The sequence below is a fragment of the Rhinopithecus roxellana genome, chromosome 10, assembly GCF_007565055.1.
Source record: "Rhinopithecus roxellana isolate Shanxi Qingling chromosome 10, ASM756505v1, whole genome shotgun sequence".
Taxonomy (NCBI): domain Eukaryota; kingdom Metazoa; phylum Chordata; class Mammalia; order Primates; family Cercopithecidae; genus Rhinopithecus; species Rhinopithecus roxellana.
In genome coordinates this window covers 46128976-46150049 of record NC_044558.1, presented here as the reverse complement: position 1 = coordinate 46150049, position 21074 = coordinate 46128976, and the positions used below count along the sequence as shown (strand labels likewise).

General features: G+C 42.1%; 1 protein-coding gene across 1 annotated transcript in view; it reads right to left on the bottom strand.

Annotated features, from left to right (window-relative positions):
* Nucleotides 1-1346: 1346 nt before the first annotated feature.
* Nucleotides 1347-21074, bottom strand: part of GNS (glucosamine (N-acetyl)-6-sulfatase) — a 46311-nt gene continuing 26583 nt past the window's right edge. Inside the window, exons 10-14 of the mRNA XM_010386914.2 lie at nt 16836-16937; nt 10876-10983; nt 9465-9575; nt 7882-8042; nt 1347-4805 (exon numbers count right to left, since the gene is read on the bottom strand). Of these exons, the coding sequence (XP_010385216.2) occupies nt 4727-4805; nt 7882-8042; nt 9465-9575; nt 10876-10983; nt 16836-16937 (561 nt within the window). The 3' untranslated portion in view covers nt 1347-4726. The remainder of the gene's footprint in view (nt 4806-7881; nt 8043-9464; nt 9576-10875; nt 10984-16835; nt 16938-21074) is intronic.

Genomic DNA, 21074 nt, shown 5'->3' with positions numbered 1-21074 from the left:
AACAAAGAGCAGCCTGAGTGCTTGCTATAAAACAACAGGCTCAGCTGGGTGCGGTGGCGCACACCTGTAATCCCAGCACTTTGGGAGGCTGAGGTGGGTGGATCACCTGAGGTCAGGAGTTTGAGACCAGCCTGGCCAACATGGCAAAACCCTGTCTTTACTAAAAATACAAAAATTAGCCAGGCGTGGTGGTGTGTGCCTGTAATCCCAGCTACTCGGGAGGCCGAGGCACGAGAATTGCTTGAACCCAGGAGGCAGAGGTTGTAGTGAGCCACGATTGCACAACTGTACTCCAGCCTGGACGAAGGCTCCCCAAGCCTAATGTTCTTTTCCTGTAACAAAACCCACTGCATGTGCAGGCATCCCTCTGGGCCCTTTGCATCGTACCTGTAGGACTTGGGTGTGTGAACTGACAGGCTCTTACTGCTTGCTGTGCTGTACTAAAGTCCTTTGTCTTTATCCCGGGAGTCTCATGAAATAACAGACCTACTTAATTAGCTTGCAAGAAGAGTACAAATCCCAGACCCTAATAAATGACCTTAAAATTGTGATATACCCAAATCACCTATTTTTCATTTTTACAATTTAAATGTTTTTTATAGCAACAGAGTCTTGCTGTGTTGCCCAGGCTGGTCTTCCAACTCCAGAGGGCTGAAGTGATCCTCCTGCCTCGGCCTCTCAAAGTGCTGAGATTAAAGGCGTGAACCATTGCCCCTGGCCCAAATCACCTGTTTTTCTGATAGTAATCTGGCAATTTTATGAGTGCCTAACATTGTTTTCTATGTGGTCTTCAGAATTGCTAAGATATGAGGCAACCTATAAGCTCTGGGGTTGGCAAATTATGACCTACTTGTTTTTGAAAATAAAATTGTATTGGAACACAGTCATACACTTATCTATTGTCTATGGCTACTTTTGTGTTACAACAGCAAAGGTAAATAGCTCTGATAGTGATCACATAGCCTGGCAGCCTAAAATACTGGCCGTCTATCCCTTTAAGAAGTTTGCTGACCCCGTAAGAAGTCATTCCTCATCTAGAGCAATGGATCACATGGCAAACCACCTTTGAAGGTGAGCTGAGTCTGTTTCAAAGCCAGCCAAGATAAGGCTTTTTCTCCAAAGCTGTAAATACACAAAGACTTATCAGGAAATATTTTCTACATGGTACTTCATTCAGGGGTTATCAATCAGTAGGGGCCATGTATGTAAGAGCTATACAGATAGAGACTATAGGATCTGACTAGAAAGCCCATTTCCAGTACTAGGTGAGTGATTAAAACAAACTGCATCAGAAGAAAGCATCTTGTCAAAATTACTATTTGTGAACTAAAACAAAGGACACATTCCCACTAGAACAGAAATAAATTTTAATTCATTGAAAAGTGCAGCAGTGAACAGGGTCCTTTTAAAGGGCACTTTCTAAGTAAGTCAAATGACTGAAATGACACAGAGCAAGGGCAGAATAGGAACAGAGGATGCAAACACAGGAAGTTACAAAATTCAGTGGGAACTAAGTGGTGATAAAACTCAAGAACCTAACTCTACCCATCTAATTCCATTGGTGGATCAGCTGAAATAACTTTTGCTTTCTTTAATATGAATCCTGGGACAACTTTCCTTTAAAAAAGCACTAAACCTTAGACACTGAATAAGTTTAAGAACACTTCTCACAGAATAAGGTAAAACTTCCATGGCTATCATGACTATTTTGTACAAGAGCCCTAGTGTTGTCAATTACAATGTGTTTGCGGGCCGGGCACAGTGGCTCACACCTGTAGTCCCAGCACTTTGGGAGGTCGAGGCGGGTGAATCGCCTGAGGTCAGGAGTTCAATCAGCCTGGCCAACATGGTGAAACCCAGTCTCTACTAAAGTTACAAAAATCAGCCAGGCATGGTGGCGGGCACCTATAATCTCAGCTACTTGGGACGCTGAGGCATGAGAATTGCTGGAACCCAGGAGGTGGAAATTGCAGTGAGGCGAGATCATGCCATTGCACTCCAGCCCAAGTGACAACAGCGAGACTTCATCTCAAAAAAAAAAAAAAAAAAAAGAGTGTTTGCAACAGCACCGTTTGTCAAATCCAAAGATGCTCAAAAGGTGTTCCCTACTTTGCGTGAGAGGGAGAGCTTTGTAACAGGAAATCGTATAAGGCAAACTCTCTATTCATTCCTAAGGCCTCTGTTCATTCCTAATGTTTATATGGTTCTCTATTCTGAAGGGCACCAATATGGACTTCACCTTCTTAACATGGAAAATCAAAATCTAAATGAATACAATTAAAAGGAGGAGGCAAGCTTCTTGCAGTGGGTCCCTAAAACATTATGAAAACATCAGTGCATTGTGTAGTCTGTTACGCCATCAACTGAGGTCTCTTTATGAAAGATTTTAGCACAGATTCAGAATGGAGCCAGTCCAAGAAAAAAAGTAGAATTGAAAGCTACTTGAAGGTTAGACAGGAAATATACCAAAAAGAGAAGAGCGTACAGACAGGGCCGCACCACACCCCACCAGGCAAGCACACCCACTGAACTGAGCGTAAGAGTGGTGTGGCAGAGGTGCCGTCAGCAGCTGACTATGTCACTCTTATGAGTTCTGCTCTTAGAAACCAGCATAAAACTGAATTATCTGCAAATAACCAGCAAAAAACTGAATGACATCACAGTCCAAGACCTGGTAAGAGTTGGTTTCTTTTTATTTGGAAATAACTATAGTCAACTTTCATTAATGTGGAAGTTGACTGATAATGTTAAGAATCAAAGTGAAAAAGAAAGCCGATACCCATATTCAACAATGTAGTTTGCTTTTAGTTACAACATTTTTTGAATTTCCTCTTCTAAAACATTCACAGCAGAGGTGTCCATTTCACTTGCCTATTTCACCTCTAGATACCACCTCAGTTGCTGGGATCATGTGAGGTAAAGGAATAAATCCAATGGCTATTAGCCCAATATGACTATCTGCAATTCTGATAGAAAAGCTACTTTCGGCCATGTCTTACAAAGTGCTTAAAGCTGGACAGAAGACTTTAAATATAGCTAAAATCGCTTATTGCCTGAGTTGAACAAGTTATAAACCACAGCTCTTCCTCCTCCCCTGCTGTCTCACCACCAATTAGCCTTCTTGTGAAGAAAACATTAGAAATGGAACTGGTTTTTGAGTCAAGAAACATAAAAATTTAGGTGTTCTCGACCAAGCGTGGTGGCTCATGCCTGTAATCCCAGCACTCTGGGAGGCCAAGGTGGGTGGATCACAAGGTCAGGAGTTCAAGACCAGCCTGGCCAACATGGTGAAACTCCATCTCTACTAAAAATACAAAAAATTAGCCAGGCATAGTGGTGCGTGCCTATAATCCCAGCTACTCAGGAGGCTGAGACAGAATCGCTTGAACCCAGGAGGCAAAGGTTGCAGTGAGCTGAGATCATGCCATTGCACTCCAGCCTGGGTGACATAGGAAGACTCTGTCACCCCCCGCCAAAAATAAAAAAATTTACATATTCTCAACAGTAAAGAAACCTGAATAGATTTGATTTTGACAGGGGGAATACTGATAATTAACAATACTCCAAAACTCAGGAAGAACCCATCTAAAAGGGGAGAAGGTAGGGTAAAGTAGTTGATACTTTGCACCAACTGTAAGAAAATTTTCCATCTTGAAAAAAATGAAGGGAAAGGCAGAAAAATGCAGATTAGAGCCAACGACTTCATGCATGGAACTGAAATTCAAGCTCCCTGCTGGACAGGCACTTCCTTCCTTTATCCCCGGTAGAGTCCTTCCACCTGTCTGTTCAAGAGCCCTGTCTTCAGAACACCCTATAAGAGACAACCCTCACCAACTCTTGGCAGTTCTTCTCTGCTGTTTCTAAGCCACTTTATTTTCAGATCTCAGAGGGGAGTCTCAAGAGAAGGGACCTTGCTCAATCCTTCCAGGGTTAACCGGCACTCCCTGTGGTTGGCAGCCACTGGAAAGTAGATGGCTATCACCTTCAAGAGCTATCTGGAATTGGCCTTTATCACAAGCTTACTGCTCTATTTCAGTGCAGCACCAGCCTAGAATTCCCAAAAACATGAACAGAGCTTGGGTGACATGTTCTGAATTTGCAACCTTACCACACTGTGATGAACATCATAAAAAAATGTATCTCTACTTCTCTATCACAATGGTACTTGTTCTTACTCGGATGATTCAGCTCTGATGGTTACTCTTCAAGCCATGTGATGTCAGTATTTTTGATAGTGAAGTGCTCAATCTGAAATGCTACACAGGTCCTTTGATTTTAGGTCAAGCTTATATATCAAAAGGTGTATCTGTGTGTGTGTGTGTGTGTGTGTGTGTGTGTGTGTGTGTGTCTGTGTGTGTCTGTGTGTCCTAAAGTACTGCCATTTATCTGAATGGATTTACAAATTCAGACTTTAACCACATGAGGAATAATCAAGAACTGTGGCCCCAGAACAAAAAGAATATGGTGAGAACAAAGACCTCAGGAGTGTCCTTATCAGCTGAAGGAAGAGACCAGAGACAGCCACTCCTGACACATGGGCAGAGTTCACAGTTTAACACATTGCACGAGGAAGTCAGCCGATTGGGCTGCTTTTTCAAACAGGACTTAAAGCCAGTCCAGAAACTCTTCCAGGTGTGGTCTTGAAGACTAGCTACAGACACCTACTACAATCACTTCATCAGAAAGAGGCGTGCAGGGATCCATCTGCAGAGGCTGTGTGAGGTTGCTACAGAAGATGTTTGGAAAATCTTCGAGTCCTGACACTGCCGCGATTGCTGAACATGAGGCGGGGGTCAAACCTGTATCTGGGGAGGAAAAACCAAATGTAACATTAGCTCTCGCTAGTTTCTCACCCAGAATATTATTCAGTGGAAAGGATAGCACGAATTGGTGTAAAAGAAACAAATCACCAGAAGGGACTCTAGTGAGAAAGTCTATGGTACAAAACATGAGCCCTCGACACTTCCGAACATTTACATCACCAGTCAGCACACACAAAGTCACACAGTGCAAGTCAAGAGGAGAAAAACAAGTAGGTTAATCCTGAAAGGTGTCAGAAGGCAGCAAGATTTGAGATTTTTTTCTTTTGAGGGAGTAGGGGTGGATCAATTGTTGCATTATTATAGTGCTTGTGTTCAAGTCACCCTTATTTTATTTAATAATGGTTCCAAACCACAAGAGTAGTGGTGCTGCCAATTCAGAAATGCCAAAGAGAAGCCATAAAGTGATTCCCTTAGGTGAAAAAGTGAATGCTCTTGACTTAATAAGGAAAGAAAAAATCATACAGTGAGACTGCTAAGACCTAGAGCAGAGTCACCATAAGCATGAGTCATTTTTGGTGGGAGGGCTGTCAGGGGGACAGAGTCACAGTCTGTCGCCCAGGCTGGAGTGCAGTGGCACAGTCTCAGCTCACTGCAACCTCCACCTCTCAGGCTCAAGTGATTCTCCCGCCTTAGCCTCCTGAGTAGCTAGGAATATAGGCATGGCCACACCTGGCTAATTTTTTTGTTGTATTTTTTCTCTAGAGACAGTTTCACCATGTTGCCCAGGCTGGTCTAGAACTCCCGGGCTCATGTGATCTGCATGCCTTGGTCTCCCAAAGTGCTGGGATTACAAATGTGAGCCACTGCGCCCAGCCAAGAATGAATCTTCTATCTGTGAAATCATGAAGAAGGAAAAAAGAATTCTAGTTTTGCTGCCACACCTTAAACTGCAAAAGTTAGGGCCACAGTGCATGACAAAAGCTTAGTTAAGATAGAAAAGGCATAAAATTTGATGGTAGAAGACATGAATGGAAACATCTTCTGACTGATGGCAACTGGGCCTGGCACTATCCTTGCGGCTTCATGCAGCCACTGTGGGTTCTGGAGTAGATCCTCTGTGGATAAGGGGGAGACTACTGCATTTTAGAACAGCAATTGACCAATATTTTTTGTAAAGGGCCAGACAATACATATTTTAGGGTACGGGAGCCATACAGTCTCTGTCCCAAACATTCTCCTTTGCTGCTGAAGCACACAAGCAGCCAAAACCAGGTAAAAGAATGTGTGAGGCTGTGTTCCAGCAGGTGGGGCTAGATTGGGCTCACAACATCTGATGACCCCATCTTGGAGGACTCAACAGGCCCAAATGTTTGATAGGAAAGGAATAATCAGGGCTAAGGTATTTAAAACAGAAAATCAGGTTAAGTTTCAGTCGTCCAGGCTAACATCAGCAAAGCCAGCATCTAGAACTTTAGTTATAAACTTCTAAAATGGGAGGAAGACAATTTGTTGCAGTTAAAAACCAAACAAAACTTGCTTAGGAAATAATGTATTCACTTCCTTATAGGGTGACCCTTGGGCAAATCACAACTGCAAGCTCAATTTCCGCAATTGAAATTTACTTTTTGGGCTCTAAGGGCTGTATGGAAATTCTATGAATTCTAACACTTAGAGCCAGATGTTCAGAAGAAACAGACAGCTGGCTGCATCTACCTTACACTGGCCAACCAGCCAGGCAGGTCCATGTCCTAGCAGTGGCGTGGTCAGGGACTGTTTGGCCACACATCATAATCCAAGAGGTCCAGTTCCTTGACCTTCCATTTAAGATTTAGTCAGATGCTGGCTTTAAGTTCACAGAGTCAGCCAGAGAGTATATGGTTAAAAAGCATTAACTGCTATTGACATCTAACTTAATTTGGTTTAAAAGAACATTCTGAGCTAAGTAACTGTTGGAAATTGCAAAGTCAGCACATGTAAACTGGAAGTCTTGTGCTTTTATTTTCGGGACTGGACTTCCTATTTCAGGTAAGTAGTACCAAGCTAGGATCTATTTCACTAACTTAGAGGAAAGACCAAAGTGGGGTGGTCAAAATCCATGACCATTCTTATTGTATTAATGGGATTATCCATATAAAAACAGTTATTTCGTTTAAGTGATATAAAATAATGATAAGTATTATCTCCTTATATTGTTATCTGGTTTTAGTTTACTGGTGTCCCTGCCACTTTGGCATTATATACATTATTTAAAAGCAAACAATGAATAGTCTATCATCAAGTTTTTCTACTCATTCACATTCATTTGTCTCTAATTTGGACTAAAGATAAAATTTAGTACAAAGATGGCTAAAAAATTAAGTGATAACTTTCCATCAACTTAGGACATCATTCTTCCCTCTCCTACAGTCTGAAGGTAAGAACTAAAATATTCCTTTCCCATGGAAAGTTTGATTTTTAAACTTCATGATCTTCAAGGAAAAGATAAATAACAAGCTTCCTGCCACCAGCAGCTCCATGCATGGTGTACTGACACCCAGTGTTACTGCTGAAAAGTTACTAAGAGGGACAGTGTGGGGAACAAATCTGACTTAACAGGTGATAGCTAAACATCCTTTATACCTCCATATCATGCAGTGGGCTTATATATTTCAAACCTGAGTTTACACCTTCTATTTTCATTGTGTGTTTAATATCTTAAATTCACCAGCAAACATTCAAGTTTCTGTAGTAGGGGTTTCTGAGAAATGAAATGAAGGCATATACTCTCGGAAGCTCTAGGGAACAGGGCAGCAGTGGGTCGCAGCTTACTTAAAGAAGCCCCAAGTGTCACCAGTGCAATCAAGTAGTACCATGACAATAATCACAGCAGGAAAAGAAGAGCCCCATGTTTGGTGGGGAGGAGGGCTATACCTCTGGCTAAAGCACCAACTGGCAGTGGAGAACAAAAGTTTCAAAAGCTTATTTTCCCAGCACAACAGGCTGGTGCACTAAGAACACAGTATTCCCTCCAAAGCAGAAGAATCATCATCTCACAGCAAAAAGGGCTCCCTGTGCCTTCAAGAACAGCATGACTACTAGAAAAAACTTGGCCAAGTAAATGAAGAGAAAGGAAACTTACCTGGGGTCAAAAACCCCTGGAGTGCGACAGGTCGGCCCAGAACAGGACTGTAACATCATTAACCGATAGTTCATCTTTCCTAAAAGCTCTGGGTCTATGCTTTTAGCAATGTTAGTGATTTGGTCTGGGTCTGCAGTCAGATTATAGACTTCTACAAACACCTAGAGGACACGAAAGAATGGAGGAAAGAAAAGAGCAAGGGTTAGCTGTGAAGAAATACTCTTAATGTGATTTATTTCTAAATGGGAAGGGAGGAGGTAGATAAAAAAAATCAAGGCCCTGGAGACTCTCAATCTGGTCTTGAGATCCTCAAAGAGCTCACTGCTTCCTTGAGATAAGGGAGCATCTGTTCTGGGGGCTCAGTTGCTTCGGGTCTCCAGCCACACAGCCTGTGCCTTCAGGCAGAGGCAAGAAGGGGTATGGGGAAGAAATGCATTATCTTCTGTAATTAAAACAGAACAGAAGGCAGGAGCTTCCAATGGCAAGGTCTCAGAAACAAGACTTGGCAATAAAGTTACTAAAGCAAGAGCGAACATTTAAAGGTGATTTTTGCCCTAGAATTGTGAAGTTCAAATGAGAATGGATATGAAAGTACTCTTGCCTGTATTATACAAATGTTAAGTTTTCCTATTTTAAAAAGTAGTTGTGGATATACTGGGGAAGGACACAGTACTAATTATTATTTCTAAAATAAGACAGGTCAAACGCAGTACTTTTCCCTCTATAATCTGTATGCTGTTCTCCAAATTGGAGTCAAATGTTAGGCTAGAAAGATGGTAGGTAATTTTGCCTATAATGGCTTTAGGTAGCTGCCCTCACACTATCACTTATAAAGTAGTGATGGAACTGATAAACATCATGGGGGAGCAGGGAACAGGAACTGAGTTTGAGGGAAGCTCTCTTGCTTGTCCAAAGTGCTTATCAGCTGCAAATGGAGTGGAGAATGAGTCCATTTCTGTGAAACACAGATGGGTATCTGTTCCAGATGGTCAGATAAGGGTTGCCAGATGGGGCAGGTAAGCATATGCTGATAAACAGTAAGAAACCACAAGGGACTAGAGTCCATGGGCTCCTTCAGATAAATCCACACCAAACTGTGTTGGCCAAAAACCACCTTCTTCCATGGATGGACTCCTGGGCCTGACCCCTACTCTAATCTACTGGAGCAGCAGTGGATTATGCTGTGGTGGGAACAGGAGTTTCTGAATACACCAGGTGCTGGTAAGCTTTCTAGGAAAGGCTCCAACTCAAGTGAAGTTGGCTTCACTTGAAAGTGAAAGTTCTTTCACCCCAAACTACCAGGGAAGCTAACAGACAAAGCATTTATCATTCTGAAAACATGAACTGTGCATTTAAAGTGTGTATTTGGGTGGTGGTAGGAGTGGAGAGAACTCCATTCAGAAAGATTAGAGAAGTGAGACATGGCCTTACAACGGAAGGAAACCTAAAGTGAAGCACAGATAAGAAACACAACCTCTTCCCTAGGGAGCAGCCTTGGAATTGCTATCTTATGCCACCAAGTCCAGCCAACAAAGCACCAGCAAGAAAGCAGTGGGGGAAGTGCAGGCAGAAGTCCCTCTTACCTCCTGGTCATCAAACTCGCAATACTGCAAATTCCACAATGCTGACATTGTCCTCACACAGGCATAGGTATTGTTATAAGCATCTTCACATACACAGTCTGGGAAACATTGCTGTAGGGATATTTCAAAATTTAAATGAAGACAGTTGTTCCATAGTAACAAATACCTAGTTGCCTAGAAGGGCAATCAGCTTGGCTCATGCCAGACATGCAATTTGACAGCAATTAGAAAACCTTCCATGGAGAAGCCAGTAACTCAAAAACAGATGTGAGGCTTTGTTCCTTTGGCTAACTTGATCAAGGTATATGGGTTGTTCCATTTGTAGACTGTTGCCATCCTTGTCTGCTAAACTCTTGACAAGAATTACTTATAATGGGCACCTGTAAAATGTATGGGTTGGCAAGGAGAAGAAATCAACTCAAGTGACTTTTTTTTTTTTTTCTCTGAGATAAGAGTCTCGCTCCCATCGTGCAGGCTGAAGTGCAATGGTGCGATCTCGGCTCACTGCAACCTCTACCTCCTGGGTTCAAGCGATTCTCCTGCCTCAGCCTCCTGAGTAGCACAGGCATGCACCACTACACCCGGCTAATTTTTGTATCTGTAGTAGAGATGGGGTTTTGGCATGCTGGCCAGGCTGGTCTCGAACTCCTGACCTCAGATGATCCACCTGCCTTGGCCTCCCAAAGTGCTAGGATTACCAGGCGTGATCCACAGCACCCGGCCCAAATGACTCATTTCTAAGAGCTACTAGGAACTATCACCCTGAAAAGTTGGAGGAGAAGCCTAAAATGAGTTTTGTGGAATCATTTGCAGGTAAGTTATTTATGAGTGTTTTTATCACCAAGTACAACTTAAATCTAACTTCCGTCTACCATATGATCTGTTATTGCACTTTTGGTTGGTTCATTACACTGTAACACTTTGGTGTTAGAAGAATCAATCAACTCCAAATGGAAGCCGATTTTTCCCTTCTCCAAAGTAAGGCCAACATGGCTGTTCCCCTTTTTGTGACCTGGCTGGCTGCCGCCAATGTGAGGCACTCATAATGGCATGGTTACAGGCAGGAACTACATCTCTCTACTTCATGCCTCAGTAACATCCCTAATTAAAAAAACTGGTAATGTTATTGGGAGGGGTAGAAAAACAGGGAAGAGGAATTGATAAGAACATGGGTGGATACATGCACTTGCTACATAAATTGGAAGAATTAACAGTGCACATTCTGATGACTGGTCGGCAGCATCATTTCCAAGATCACTGGATTTACCTTTGTCCATCTACTAACCACTCACAGTCAGTGAGAAATGAAGAGGACTCAGATGAAAGATTTCAATACTTGACACACGGAAACCAGCACCTTGCCACGTTATCAGTGAGAAATCTGTCTAAGTCGATTCAAGCTATTACTCACAGATACGCCAGGACTCAGGGAAGGGCATGTTGGGTCAGTGACGTTACGGCCTTCTCCTTGGTATTCCACCAGGACATCTGATCGCCAGGTCAAGTTACTGGCACCTCTCTAGATAAAAGAGCAAGTGGAGTTTCTGTGAGGCACATAGACTATGATAAAGATCACAAAGTAATCGACTTCTAAAGGGGACTTGGGAGTCAAAAGTAATTGGACTGTTCATTCAGTAACTGAAGGGAATGACTAAAACAGGTGCACATGAAAGCTACTGAGCAGCATGTTTGGTACTTAAGGGCCTTTCCAAGTGATGGTCAAATGCTTTGAAAATTTAATAGTTCCTTTCCAAGGCTACTTCCATGAATCAGGTCAGCAATGGAACCTGACAAGGTAACTAAGCAAGAATCAAAGTTACAGTGCAAGTTGCTGAAAGTCCAGACTAGAATAAATAATACTGTCATATGCTCTATGTAAGAACTGTTTTAAGCTCAGACTAAGGAACTTATAACCTAATAGAAACAAGGACAATAAAGAAATATTCCGCAGACTTGTGTGCAAAGGACTGTAACAGGTTCAAAGCACCTCTTGATGGTCAGAATGAAGGTACAGTACATTAACTCACTCTTCAATGTACATTCATGGTATGGAAGGAAAGAAGTGGCAGCATTTGAAAGGAGCAAGTTTAAGACACAAATGGTGAAAGGAGAAAGAATCTAGGAATAGGAGCAAGTTTTAGATTCAAAGAGCATGAATATAGGTTGAACACAGACCACTTAGATGTGTGGCTTCCTGAAACCCAGGTTTCAGACGAGGAAGCAGTGCACAGTGAGGGTGGAGAGGCAGGCTGGTACCACACAGGAAAAGGCCCTGAACATCATGCTGCCCAGGCTTGTCCTAGAAACAATAGGAGGTTTTTGAGCAGGGAGGTAACACAATCAAGGCAGTGATTTAGAAAAGTAAGCTTAGTGGCAGAATCTAGAGACAGAATGGAGATATGCAAAGACAGGAAGACCAGGTTAGAAGCTGCTCTTAAAATGGTCAAAGTCTGGTTGGCAGCTTGGTGAAATGCAGAATTTCAGGTCCTACTCTAGCTCTAACAAGCCAAAGCCTGCATTTTAGTAAGACCTCTTGGTGATTTTCATGCATAGTAAAAATCTGAGAAGCACTGTTCTAAAAAAGTGGTCCTTAAAGTGTGGTTCCCAGGACAAGCAGCATCACCTGGAAACTTGTTACAAATGCAAATTCTTAGTTCCTAACATAGGTAGACAGCAACCTGGGTTTCAGCAAGTCCCACAGGCAATTCTAGGGAATGCCTGTTTGAGAATCACTGCTCTAAAGAATGCTAAACATGGGTCAGTACAGTGGGGAATGGGTAACAGCTTGTGCAAGGCCTTGAATGCCGCAGCCACCTGAAAAGGGGGAATTAGAGATAGGAATTATTTCCTAACTTACTGTTCTACAATGAAACTTGAACAATCCTGTGCGGCTCAGGATCTCAGAAATCATGACTCGCTGGAGACTTAAAAAGCTCAGGATGGCTGGGCGTGGTGGCTCACGCCTGTAATCCCAGCACTTTGTGAGGCCGAGGTGGGCGGATCACCTGAGGTCAGGAGTTCAAGACGAACCTGGCCAAATGGTGAAACACCGTCTCTACTAAAAAATACCAAAAAACTAGCTGGGCATGGTGGTGTACACCTGTGGTCCCAGCTACTTGGGAGGCTGAGGCAGGATAATTGCTTGAACCCAGGCGGCAGAGGTTGTGGTGAGCTGAGATCGCACCACTGTACCCCAGCCTAGGCAACAGAGCAAGACTGTCTTGGAAAATGAGAAAGAAAAAAAAAAAAAAGCTCATGCTGCCAAACCTGAGTCATGGAAGCTGGAAGGTGGAATTGAGTGAACTGTCGGAATTGAGTGAACTTCAAAATCCCACCCTTGAATGTCAAAGTGTCCAGGGGAGAAAAAAGCATCTGAGAAGCCCAGATCAGTGGTTCCTGAACTTTGCTGCGTATTAAAAATCACCAGGGAAACTTGAAAAATCCCAAGGGATTCTATCTCATGCCAATTAAATCAGAATCTCTAAGGGTGAGGCCCAGGCATTAGTATTTTAGTTTCCGAGTGATTCTGATGTCTGACCAAGTCTGAGACTCACGGTCTGTAGGGGATGTTAAACTTTTTTTGTAAAAGGCCACAGAGTAAATACTTAGGCTCCTGGCTATACAGTTTCTGTTACATCTACTCAGGTAGCAGGGAAGCAGCCATCAACCATACATAAATGAATGAGTGTGGCTGTGTTCTGATATAACTTTATTTACAGAAACCAGGGTGGGCTAGATTTGGCCCACAGGTTGTAGTCTGCCAACTGCTAGTCCAGCAGAACTTGCTGGCTGACACACTCTCGATCTCTGCTGTTCAATATGATGGCTACTGAGCACATGATGTGCAGCTAGTGCAACCGAAGAACTGAATTTCATTTTTAATTTAAATAAGTAGCCACACATGGCTAATTAACTGTTCTACTACATCAGTATTTCATCGGAATAACCTCCAAAAACAAAACATGAACAAGGAAAAGAACCAAGTCTTTGGCACTTCGAGAACTGTGCAGAGAAATTATACACAGCATAATGATTTTTACCCCTAGAGTGAATCAGTGTTTTTTTCTAATTAGAAATAAACTTAATAAGGTACAAAGTATAAGACTTGTATGAAAAATTAAAAGATGTAAAATTTCCTCTAACTGATCTATAGCTTAAATGCAGTTCCAACCAAAAGCCAACGTTTTTCAGGTAATCTGAAAAGCTGATTCTGAAGTTTATGTGGAAGATAGGGGCTAGGATCCCCATGAGAACAATAAGCAGAGAGGTATGCCTATGCAAATTGAGATTTAGTTACACAGCTTTATAAGACAAAATGATATTGGCACAGGAATAGATAGATCCATGGAGCAAAAAAGACAACTGAGTATCTATGGAGCAAAAAAAAAAAAAAAAAAAAAGAGAGAAACTGAATCTCTGATTCATACCTTACAAGAAAAGAAATTTTAGATACATCAAGGACTTGAATGTAAGAGGCAGAGCTACAAAAGTTTCAGAGGAAAATATAGGAGAATACTTTCTGGCTTCGAAGTTTAGAAGCATCTTTATAAATATACAAAGGACACTAAACATTAAAAGAAACAATATATACATTCAATTCCTGGAGTGCAGTGGTGTGATCTCTGCTCACTACAACCTCCACCTCCTTGGCTCAAACAGTCCTGCTACCTCAGCCTTCTGAGTAGTTGGGACTACAGATGCACACCATCATGCCTGGCTAATTTTCTGCATTTTTTGTAAAGACTGGGTCTTGCCATGTTGCCCAGGCTGGTCTTGAACTCCTGGACTCAAGAGATCAGCCTGCCTTGGCCTCCCAAATTGTTGGGATTACAGGCGTGAGCCATTGTACCTGGTTCCCATATCTTAATATATGGAAAAGACAAGTCATAAAAGGAGACTATGATACACAAAAATGCAGAGGCATTTCTCAAGGAAAGAAACACAAAAAGGCACAAATGAAAAGTGATTCCCTGATCAGTAACACAATTAAAAAACAACAACAACAAAAAAAAGGACAAAGGATCCAAATATGAACACATCTCCAAAGAAGATATACAAATGGCTGACAAACGCCGGGTGCTGTGGCACACGCCTGTAATCCCAGCACTTTGGGAGGCCAAGGTGGGCGGATCACGAGGTCAGGAGATCGAGACCATCCTGGCTAACACAGTGAAACCCCATCTCTACTAAAAATACAAAAAGAATTAGCCGGGCGTTGTGGCGGGCACCTGTGGTCCCAGCTATTCGGGGGGCTGAGGCAGGACTATGGCGTGAACCCGGGAGGCGGAGCTTGCAGTGAGCCGAGATGGCGCCACTGCACTCCCTCCCGCCTGGGCGACAGAGCAAGACTCCGCCAAAAACAACAACAACAACAACAACAACAACAACAACAACAACAACAACAACAAATGGCTGACAAACACATGATGAAATGCTAACCATCAATAGTCAGCAGGGAAATACAAATCAAAACCACAATGAGATACCACTTCACACCTACTACAATAATCACAAAGACAGATAATAGCAAGTGTTGGCTCACACCCATAATCCCAGCACTTTTGGAGGTTAAAGGGGGAGGATCTTTTTTTTTTTCCTTAAACTCTTCTTGGAAAACATGTGAGGATCTCTTGAGCCCAGGAGTTCGAGACTAGCCTGAGCAATGTAGGAAGACCTCATTTCTGTTAAAAAAAAAAAAAAAAAAAAAAAAAAAAAAATTTGCCAGATGTGGTAGCCAGCCACTGTAGTCCCAGCCACTGCGGGGGGGGGGGAGGGCTGTGGTGGGAGGATTCTCGGAGACTGAGGTTGCAGTGAGCTGTGATCAGCAACACTTCGCTCCAGCCTCGGTGATAGTGCAAGACTATCTCAAAAACAAACAAAAACATCACAACTGCATTGTTCATAATAGCCAAAGAGTGGAAACAGCCCAAATTATCTGATGAATGGATAAACAAAACGTGATACATTCACACACACAAGGTTATTTGGCACTAAAACAGAACAAGGTACTGACACACGTTACAATGATATGATCCTTGAAAACACTATGCTCAGTGAAAAAACCAGTTACAAGAGGCCACATGGTATGTAATTTCATTTATGAGAAGTTCAGAACAGACAAATCTATACAGACATAAAGTAGATTCATGGTGGGAAAGGAAGCAACAGATCTAATCAATTCCCTGCACCACAGTTTAAACAATTCTCTACTAGATATGTGGATTTCCAGTTTTCTCCTATTAGAGTGACTACTGTGTCTAGGGGTTTAGGGTGATGAAAATGCTCTTAGATGATGATGATGGTTGTGACTATACCAACAACTATTGAATTGGACACCTAAAAAATGATTTTATTTTGAGATATAGTTTCACTCTTGTTGCCCAGGCTGGAGTGCAATGGCGCGATTTCCGCTCACTGCAACCTCCACCTCCTGGATTGAAGTGATTCTCCTGCCTCAGCCTCCCGAGTAGCTGGGATTACAGGTGCCTGCAACCATGCCCAGCTTTTTTGTATTTTTAGTAGAGACGGGTTCACCATTTTGGCCAGGATGGTCTTGAACTCCTGACCCCAGGTGATCCACCCACCTTTGGCCTCCCAAAGTGTTGGGATTACAGGCGTGAGTCACCGTGCCCAGCCAACACTTTAAATGAGTGAATTGTATGGTATGGGAATTAAGCTGTTAAAAAATAATTCACCTCATTATTAAACAAACAGATGCACAGTAAGACCAAATGCCACATTTCACTCACCAGACAGGCAGAAGTTAACTTGTCTGACTGTTTTTGACGTGTGCACTCTGAAGTGGTATGTCTTATTAAACTAACCTCCTGACAGGTTACACTGATTACACTTGTATGAAAAGTATATAAAGTACTTTCCAAATTCTCAGACTTCTAAAATCTTGGGTGTTTTAAAAATCTTTGCCAGTTCACAGATAGAGGTCTCCTTCAGTTAAGCATTTCCGTGATAAGCACTGAAGTAATCTTTTTGCATTTGTTTTGCCATTTTTAATTCTTCTACAAGTTGATTAGCCACTTTTTTTGCCCATTTTCCCACTGGGATATTAATCTTTGTTAAGAACTCATGTATTTGGACTAATGACTTTTTACATATGCTGCCAATGTGTTCCCAACCTGTCACCTCTCTTTATTTACGGTGGGTATTCTTGGAGGAGAGCAAAAGAGGGGAGGAAACAGAACTCTCAATTTCACATGTGGTCTAATTTTTTATTTTAGAAAACTCCTTCCCGCCACAAGATTTTCTGCCCCCTAAATTTAATAGTATTATTTAATGTTTAAATTTTTAAGTCTTTACACAACCCAGAATTTATTGCGGTCTTGGCTCAGGCCTGACTGAGGGCTCTACACTTACCAAAATGGGCAAAAAGGACATCCCATCCATCTGTGTCTTATTTAGGTCGTAGCCAGCAATGTCCAAAATAGTAGGACCCAAGTCAATGTTGGCAACCAGCATCTATGAGAAAGAGGGAAAAACAATCTAAAAGACAGCTGGTCTCATTTTCCTTTTCTATCTATACTAAAGTTCTCTTCCCCCCACCCCACCCATGAGACAACACCACTTACTATTACCTTTTATACAGCCCATGCTTTGGTCTGTTTCATAGAGTCAAATATAACTATAATAACTTAAAATAAAATATAAAGTTTTATAAGGCTTACATAATAGTATATCCCCCGGGGAAGTGACATATTTATTCTACCGATTCTGTTATTGATCAAAATGTTTTTTGAAAACTCCTTTGGAACTGCTTTGAGTTTGTTGTGAATCATGAGAAAAATATTGGTCTAATTATTTTTTACAAAGTGTCTTACAACTTGATTATTCAGATTAACTAAATTTGACTTCAAATGAACTCCAGACATTTTGGAAGACCTCAAAAATGGAATGTTTGCCACCAATGAGAATTATTAGCTCTTTTTATAGCTTCTCAAAGGGACAACACTGCCAAAATATGTTTGCAACAGGCTGTGAAGGCTGCAGAAAATTTATTCCAAAAATATAGCAATACAAGATTTTTTAAGAGCAAAAAACTTAGATGTTTTTAAACATTCTAGAAACTAAAGGCATTGTCTTGTATTTATGCTTTGACTTATTTCCTTGGTTATCAGACTATTTTCCTTCTGTAGACAACGCCTCTACAGGGCCTAATCCAGAGTAGCCTAATAGAAATATAAAGGGGACCCCACATGCAATTAAAAATTGTCCAATAACCACATTAAAATAAAAACAGGTAAAACTGTATATATTTTATTTAACCTCCTATAAAAATATCTGAATATTAATATTTCAACATGTAAACAATATTTTTTAAAAATCAATGAGATTTAACTTTTTGTGAACCAAGTCTTTGAAATCTGGTATTTCACAATAACACATCTCCATTTGGACTATCCACATTTCAAGTGCTCAACAGCCACAAGTGGACAGTGCAGGCCTAGACAGAACGTAAGCATAGAAGTCACTTGGTCACAGGCTAGAAAAATCTTCAAGCGCTGAAACACTCCATCAGGGAAACAAAGAGGAAATGAGAAAAACTGGGAACTACAGTTTACTGTGCCAGGTATTTGACGTTTATTCTCATTTATTCCTCATCACAGTCCTTGGACACAGTGTTTATAGGTGAAGAAATGAAACACAAGAAGTGACTGGAGCAAAGTTACCAGCTTATAACTGGAAAAGCCATCACTTACTGACAGGAAATAACAGTCTTCAACACTGCTGAGAACACTTAGATCATCTTAAGAGAGGCCAAACAGGGAGATAAAACAAAACAAAAACACCCCAGCCCTGCAACTATTAATTTAAAAACAAAACCAAAAGTACAGATATGAAAGGCAAAAAAAAAATGTTCAGAATATTATCAGGGGCCAGGTTTCCTGATGGCTAGGACAGCTCTTAGAGGGCAGTGATAAATATCCTGGCTCTGAATCAATTAGTCTAACTCTGCAGCTGTCAGGAATTACCGCCCAGAGGCAGACACTTTAGGAGAAAGGCAATCCATGTGTTACTCAGTGGGGGAAAAACCTCACACACAAAAAACGATGTCTCCAGGGATGATACAAGACCCACTGCTACAGATAACTTTCCTGGTTCCAAATCCCCCAGGCAAACTGAACAGCTTGGAAAACAGTCATCAAGTGTGAGTCTCAATATGGAAGAGGTCACAGCAGGAAAGGAGGGTCAAAGAGAGACACCATCTCCAGAATGAGATCAAGACAACAAGCCATCTACAGACCCTGAAGTGTGACTAACAGATCTTCAGTGACGCCTGTAACATGAATGACGTGAAGCCAATTCCTCAGATACTATGATGTTCAAGGCAGTTTTAAAAGAAAAGAGGAAACATCAAAAAACCCACAGAGATATAAAATGGTGACTGTCATCTCACCAAAAATTGCAAGAGCCAACACCTGTATAATGGGAGGCTTGCTCCTTTTTTGTTAAGGTGGGGGGAAGCTCTTTCTTTTTGTTTTGTTGTTTGAGACAGGGTCTCATTCTGTCACCCAAGCTGGAGTGCAGTGGCACAATCACAGCTCACTGTGGCCCTGACCTCCCAGATTCAACTGATCCTCCTGCCTCAGCATCCAGAGCAACTGGGACTACAGGTGCACACCATGATGCCCAGCTAATTTTTGTATTATTTATTTTTAGTAGAGATGGGGTTTCTGCCATATTGCCCGGGCTGGTCTCAAATTTCTGAATTCAAGTGATCCGCCTGCCTTGGCCTCCCAAAGTGCTGGGATTACAGGTGTGAGCCACTGCACCCAGCCGAGGCTCTTTCTAATGGCATTTTGGTCTCTGGAGAGAAAGGGGTAAGATCCAGTGTAAATCCAAAGTCACTAAGATTCAGCACAAGTACCGTAAGCACAAGTCATTCCAGGACTCTTTCTCCCCAGAAATCTACAATTATCACACTCCCCTAAATATAATGGATAAACTGCCTCCTCTTCTAGAATGTTATCTGAATAAGCAGACAGTCTCAAAATTAGCATAGTATATCAGGAGATGGGAGACTTCTAGCGAACAGCCAGTATGAATGAAGAGTTAAAAAGAATTACACCTACCTCTGGTTTTTATATAACCAAGAATTTGGATGGATTCAACCATCAATGTGATGACTTTGAGAAACATTACTTTCAGGGTATTGCTTTTGTCTAGTAAAAATATAAAAATTCATTTATGGGCTGAGCACAGTGGCTCTCGCTGGTAATCCCAGCTCTTTGGGAGGCCAAGGCAGGAGGATCACTTGAGCTCAGGAGGCCAAGGCTGCAGTGAGCCATGTTTGATTCACCACATTCCAACCTGGGTGAGAGAGTGCCTATCTCAAACAAACAGAAAATTCATTTACGGATAGGAACAGAAAAAGCTTTGACAAGACCAAAAATATATTTTTTGAGGCAGATTTTTTGCTCTGTTGCCCAGGATGGAGTGCAATGGTGAGATCTCGGCTCACTGCAACCTCCGCCTCCTGGGTTCAAGTGATACTCTTGCTTCAACCTCCCAAGTAGTTGGGATTACAGGCACCCGCCACCACACCTGGCTTATGTTTTTGTTTTTGTTTTTTTTTGTTTGTTTGTTTTTTGAGACAGAGTCTCGCTTTGTCACCCAGGCTGGAGTGCAGTGGCACGATCTCAGCTCACCACAAGCTCCACATCCCGGGTTCACGCCGTTCTCCTGCCTCAGCCTCCCAAGTAGCCGAGACTACAGGTGCCCATCGCCAAGACTGGCTAAATTTTTTGTATTTTTAGTGGAGATGAGGTTTCACCATGTTAGTCAGGATGGTCTCGATCTCCTAACCTCATGATCCACCTGCCTTGGCCTCCCAAAGTGCTGGGATTACAGGCGTGAGCCACCGTGTCCAGCCTAATTTTTGTATTTTTAGTAGAGACAAGGTTTCACCATGTTGGCCAGACTGGTCTCGAATTCTTGACCTCAGGTGATCTACCTGTCTTGTCCTCCCAAAGTGCTAGGATTACAGGCATGAGCCACTGTGCCCAGCCAAAAAAATAAATTATTTGATAAATCACACTCTCTCAGGTTGAGAATGTTCTTAGCAATCAAGTATATAAATATCCTAATCAAATGAAAGTCCTTAGAAAACCCTGGGGTAGACTGGCTGTGGTGGCTCATGCCTGTAATGAGGGGAGGAGGGCTGATTGCTTGAGCCCAGTGTTCCAGAACAGCCTGGGCAATGTAATGAAACTCCATCTCTACAAAAAAAAAAAAACAAAACAAAACAAAACAAAAAAAAACACACACACACACACACACACACACAAAACAAAAATTAGCTGGGCATGGTGGTGTGCACCTATAGTCCCAGCTACTCAGGAGGCTGAGGTAGGATGATCACCTGAGCCTGGGAGGTGGAGGATGCAGTGAGCCAAGATTATGCCACCGCGCTCCAGCCTAAGTTACAGAGCAAGACTCTGTCTCAAAACAAACAAACAAACAAATAAACAAACACTCCTGGGGCTTAAATCAAGGGGTATCATGCATTGAACCTGCTTATTCTTGCTCTGACACTGTTGCATAATTACTGAAAAGAACAAGATGGCAATGGGCTCTCAGAACACATCAGGTTTCCAA